The sequence below is a fragment of the Halyomorpha halys genome, unplaced genomic scaffold (assembly GCF_000696795.3).
Source record: "Halyomorpha halys isolate HHAL.00 unplaced genomic scaffold, Hhal_1.1 Scaffold68.1, whole genome shotgun sequence".
Lineage (NCBI taxonomy): Eukaryota > Metazoa > Arthropoda > Insecta > Hemiptera > Pentatomidae > Halyomorpha > Halyomorpha halys.
Window position 1 is genome coordinate 478,996 of NW_027116161.1, and position 6,511 is coordinate 485,506.

General features: G+C 30.0%; 1 protein-coding gene across 1 annotated transcript in view; it reads left to right on the forward strand.

Annotated features, from left to right (window-relative positions):
• Positions 1-6,511, forward strand: part of nvy (CBFA2/RUNX1 partner transcriptional co-repressor nervy) — a 46,887-nt gene that overhangs the window by 27,645 nt on the left and 12,731 nt on the right. The window contains exons 4-6 of the mRNA XM_014438802.2: positions 338-484; positions 2,250-2,350; positions 6,264-6,381. Coding sequence (XP_014294288.1) covers positions 338-484; positions 2,250-2,350; positions 6,264-6,381 — 366 coding nt within the window. The remainder of the gene's footprint in view (positions 1-337; positions 485-2,249; positions 2,351-6,263; positions 6,382-6,511) is intronic.

The window sequence follows — 6,511 nt, forward strand, 5'->3', positions numbered from 1 at the left end:
TTTAAATTATTTTTTATTTATTTATTTATTTTTTTACTTTTATCATGCCATAGGCGTTGATGACCAGAGGGTTTTACGCCTTTAAGCAACAATCAACAACAACTTGTCTGTCGAAACAATCCTTGACCTGAATGAAAATTATTATAATTTCTAATCTCTTTTTCAAGTTAAAAAAAATATTGTTAATTTTCAACGCGATATTTTATGAATAATTGTTACCTATTCAATTCATTTATTACAGAATATTCCGATCAATTAGGCTCATAGAGACACACATTTGTAAAAAAAAAAATGTAATTTTTTATTAGTAAATATATATTATTTATCCTGATTCCAGGTGGGTACGATAACCGTCGAAGAATTCCAGACGGCTCTCCTGGAGATCACCAGCTGCCCATTAAGGCCTTTTGTTGTACCTTATCTACAGGCTTATCTTCCTCTACTTCAGAAGGACATAAAAGACAAAACTGGTCTGATTAAACAGGTATATTACGAGTTAGGATTAATTAAGCTACTTGGCTACTTGGTGCCAAAAAATGATATCGTCATGATCTCTTATTCTTTATGTATCTCTCACTCTAATTCTCTCTCAAATTGAAGTTTGGTGGAAATCATGCCTACTTCATACAGTTTGGAATGATTTGCCAAGAGCGATTTCCAGGCATTCTTAGTTTTTGTACTGTATTCCTATCTTTACATTGATTAGTCGTTATAACAATATTCTCAGGATGGTTTTCTCTACGTTCATCAAGGTTATCAAGGAAAGCCTGGAGTCAAGTTATGATTTACTGAAATGAAATAACTTCATTAAGGAAGATCTTTTGAGTTCTGTCAATCCTGGGATAAATCAGAACCCATATCTGACAAAATCAACAGTGATAACCTATATATATCTAGTCTCATATCGATGGTTTCAGATACCTTGAGAATAATCCACCGGTGAGTTGCCCGTGAGAAACATACATAACCTTTTTCAACCCTCCCGAAAAAGTAATAACGTTTATAATGATACGTGCGACAAAACTCCAACCATATTAAGATGATTACCATTACAACTAAAAAAAAAGATTGTTCATTTAGATCTAATACCTCTCTGGGCCCTATAGCGAATCCATTGTCGCTTGGTTGTCATAAAAGTAATCTCGATTTGCAAGTTTCATGTCATCTTTCTCTACTTCTTTAGCATATCAGCTATCTAAACTTTCACTGACTTTAATTAATTCTTACTTAACGTCGACTAATATCGTAATCTGCAACGTTTGCCCTTCATCTAAAATATTTAAACATCAGAATCCAATTATATTAGCCTTTAGAGGAGTACTTTAGCCTTTTACTGAGACGATAAAAGCTATAATGTTTTATATAGTCATATAAATAACGGTTAATTAATTGGTTTGTTCGATTCATCTTTGTGGTCCCCAGGGACGCCTCTGTCACCCGATTTTATGCAGAGTTGAAGTGACTTTACCCCTCCTTCCGTCGTAAATATTTTCTTGCTTCCTTCCTTTATCAAGTTATCCAATCCCGCCGTCCATCGTACATCTCTGATATCCTTCAATTTAAATCCTCAGTGCATTCCCGCAATACCCGCTCACGGCCTTCAGACTTAGATGTAACTGTACATCGAACCACAGCCTTTGGTAGATCTTTTCTTATCCGTTCCTCTTCCCTATGGAATTCTATCCCCTCCTTCATTTGTAGTTCTAATTCCCCTCTAATCTTCAAATCACGTATCTTCGACTACTTTCTATCTACCCAATTCTGTAACGATAACAATTGAAAGTTTCAAATAAGGTTTATATATTCTCTGTATTTTACGTTGCAGAATTTCATTCATACTTGTACATATGTATATTAGCAGAAATTGTACCTTTTCATTTTTTTTTTTTTTTTGGTTTAATTGTATTTGATTTTGCTTTTCATTTTATTTATTATCAGAAATGTTAGCCATCTTATGTTTTATGATACGACATATGGTTTTATTTTATTTTTTCTATTCTTATTTTATAGATTCTGTTAATTATTGTTGTTCATTTTTATCTTTTCAAATTTATTATTTCATTATATTTTATGACGTTCTATAATTTCATTTTTATTTTGTATTATACTCCTGATTTTGATGCCTGTATATTATTCTAAGGGATCAATGCCAGAATAAATAAAGAATATTATTATTGTTATATATTAAATTAATTACCAAGAAATCACATAAAAATTAAATTGAAGTTTTAGTAAGTTACTTGTTTCAGGGTGTATTGGAATACTTAACCACTTGTGACGCTACCAACCTCGAGCGTGGAACATCTGCTTTTGTCTCTGAAGTTTTTGCCAAGAAAAGGATCCACGAAAGGTTTATATATTAACATTACGTTTTTTTCAAATACATAAAGTTCTGGGTAGTGTTTTCTCTTTCTTTTTCAGTCGTGGCGAGATTATCACAGCCGACAAGCACTTGATAAGATGAAATCAAATTTATGACAAGGATTGCTAGCAACATTGCCCAACTTTGATTGATTGTACTGTTGTACAAGAAGAAAATGCAATTACAATTACTTTATGATTATTGTAATTTCAACTTGCGAAAATGAATTCACAATTTTTATTAGGGATTTAAACTATTTAATTAAAACTGTTACTAATTGTAATAATGGTCCGAAATAAGAAAAACTGACTCTAAAAAGTCCATGCAATACAATTTATGATGTTTCAAATTAAAAAAACAAAAAACAATCTGGAAGATTTATTGACCGCGTGTATCAATAAATGGAATTTGATCCGGGTGTGGTTAAATTAAACTCAAATAGTAAATTGGTATACTATTTTAATTTGGGCCAACGTTTTGCCCCAAGTTGCAGGGTTTCGTCAGAACTAAAGAAGATAATCAACTGTTAAAAAAAATATATATAATATAACAGTTATATCAATATATATATAAGGGTATACAATGAAACCTAAAAATTAAAGGTTATAAACAATAAATGAAAACGGAAATAGTAACAGATAAAAAGAAGAAATATTAAAGAAAGTAAAATAAAGTAAAATAAAGAGATGAAAAGGGATAAGGGATAAAAAAAAAGAAAGAAGAAAATGAACAAGACAGAATTCATACCTGTTTTGACGGAAGTCAAAGTCAGAGTGAACCGCTACTATTGGGAGGAGTGGGGATGGCAGTTAACTACATCATAATGAAAATAAGTTTGAAGTAAAAAGTGTAGAAAATATTAAAATTAGGTATACAATAAACAATAATATACATAATTGAGGGGAAGAAGAAGTATTAAAATAAAAATAAACAATACTCATTTTATTTTACATATCTTTACAACACTTCAAAAACATAATTTATGCGATTCAAAGCATATTTTAACTACATATTACAAAATAATAAATAATAAATGGGTTATAATAAATTACAAAACAGTTTACTACTCATCTACATTTTGTGTGTGTGAAAGAGAATTGAAGAAATCGTGATTTTCAATAGGTCAATTATATCCTTGAATTGTACTGTTGTAATTTGTCTGATATTTTTATACCACTGCATATATATAATATCAATATAATATTATAGATCTTTCTTGGTCCACCCGACGTGGTAATAAATTCAGGACTTCAAAATTTTAATTTTCAATCATTGATGTCTTATAGAAAATTGTATACGGTTCATTTCCGACATATTTTCAAACAGTTTATTGATGCTCCGTTAGAATTCTTTTAAAAACTGCGTCGTATAATAATTTTGCTGATTCAAAATCTTCTTGTCTCATTTCATGTACAATAAAGTTAGTACCTTTCCGACACTTTTTGAAAATGTAATAATCTCGGGTGACAAACAGTAAATTTTTTTTTAATGCCATTTCTACTACACCAAAATATCTTGGCATTTGGTAAAAACGAATTTCCTGATATTAAAAATTAGTGATATATGTTTTAAACATTACTGTCAACTGTTTGGACAATTTTTAGCTACATTAAACATATCTTAATTTATGTATAAATGGAGTCAGGTCACTTTCAAAACAAACGGTTGAATTATTGGACTAACTGTGAAATATTATCGTATTTACTTGGAATATAAGTAACCTCCAAGGCTTTATTGATAGATAACATGAAGTTGTATAAGGAAATAATTAACAAAATGGACTTATACAATTTCAAAATAAACTGCTCATATTTCAGTCTCATCGGTTAAAAATAATGAAACTACTAAGTAGTAATAGTAAAACTACACTTTTATCTAGAGACAAATGTTAATTAGAAATTATAACGTAGAAGCTCTATTTCTCAATTTTAAAGTTAAAAAATATTCAAACCAAAGTAACTAATTTCTATGATATCGGCAGTTCTTTATTTTTAATTTTTAAAAAAATTACAAATAGATATAATATAATATAAAAAATATTAAGGAAATATACAAAGGGTTTAATATTATTATGTTAAGATTATATATAATATACTTCCAGTTTGTTTATCCCCGTACTAAAATGTTACATTAAGGTGGCTGTTATTAAAAGTGACCTAGCACAGATGGGTTCGCGGAGCAGGTGGAGTGCATCTGTGAACCCCATCCTCGTTATGGCTCTACACGACTCCATCTGTTCGTATACTTTCTTTATTTCTCCTATACCCTTCTTCAAATATCTATGGCATACGTTATTTAATTATTTGTTTTTAAAATTAAATATAGAATTTAACAAATAAAAAAAAATATATAACACTTATAAAGATATTTCTTATAAAATAAGTAATTTAATTTCTATCCATTTTAGTCTCAACACATTTTATTTTTCTTCAAAGTCAGACGTTTCGGCCAATCCGGCCATCCACAGGGACAATCTACTACAAAACAGCTTTTATTACATGCATGATCCTCAAAACATTTAAAATTACTTAACATTATTATTTATTTAAAAACAAATTTGATCTTTTTTTCTCTACAAGAGACTTACTTGGAATCCACACACAAGACTGAAACGACAAGAAACTGCTCGTAGATTCCGATTGCTACAACACTTACTTGACAAACGCACTAAACTTCCCATTCACTACAAAAAATTAGTTAGTATACACTACAATAATCAGACCAATTTGGACATATGCACAATCTCGGAGATAAAAACACAGACAATATTACAAGGCAATCCTTCCCGGCCGACCCGCCCCAGTAAAACCCCACTTTTACTACGGTCCTATATAAATTTTGAAACACTTACTTAAAACGGGAAGAGGAGACTTGGGCTAGTTAAATCAAGCAATATTTAAAACGTAGCTAAAATTGATAATACAGCTGTCACATCAATTATTTTTGTGGTGTGTAAAAAGAGATTTTTTCCCCCTAATTTGTCTTGGAGATATACTATTTATCACGTAGTTTTTTTAAATTGTCAAGTTTGTATTTCTATTGAATATAAAACTAGGATGAAATGCGCATATATCGTGACAAATGGCGGTACATGGGGAATTAAAAAATAAAAACAACACGATAATTCGAAGTGTCATTAGGCAAGGATAACGCTAGAAGTTATCTCATAATGGGCGTTATAATAATATGTTTTTATTTAATTACAGATTGCGCTGAAGGGCCTTAGATGTTTAATATAACAATTAAGATTTTTTTTGTTTAACAATAGATTAAGGGAGGTATAATCTCGTGAAAAAAACACCCCTAACTATTAACAACGCTATAAAATAAAAAAAAAATAGATAAAAATAATAATTCTTAAGAAGGAGAAAGAAGAGAAAAAAGGAAAGTTAATAACAAAAACAATGCCATCTATAGATTTAATAATACAAATAATTGACTCCTAAGGGGGGGGGGGCGGAGAAAGATAATTTGAGAAAAAGAAAAGAGAAAAAATAAATAAAATAATGGCAATAATAGAATAGATAAATATAGAAATCACAACGGGATGTCCTGCAACAGCCTGGGCTTCAGTCTTCTAGATGAGGTTGGATTTCCCAAGTTGTAAGTTACTGCTCCTTTAACTACCGGTAACGGAGTGAAATTTTATGAACCTTTTTTTGATGAAGTCTTCTATTGATTCCATTTCTAGTTCTCGATGTAATTGGCTATTTCTTACAAGAGGTACTCTACCTGTTTTTAACTAAAGATATTTTCTCATTATTAAAACTGTACGAGGAACGGGATTATATAATAGTTAATTTTTTACATACCTGTTACAACACGAACCCTTAACAGTTATAATTGAATCTAATTCCTTTTAGGTTATTATTTATAGATGGAATTAATGTTTCTCCTTTAGCTTGTATGAGGATGAAGCCGTGCCGATTAAAAGACCTTTGCTGGTACCAGTTCATCCGATGTCAATGCCTCCAGAAACAGCCTACGGGACAGAAGAACAGTGGAGGAATATTCATGTGGTAAGCAGTCTTTATTTTCAATTATCGATATTGAATAATCAAATTTTCAATAATTAATTTTAATGAAGAATATTTTTTTTTGTTATTAAAAAATAAATCATTTCAGTATACATTTAATTAATTTAAATTG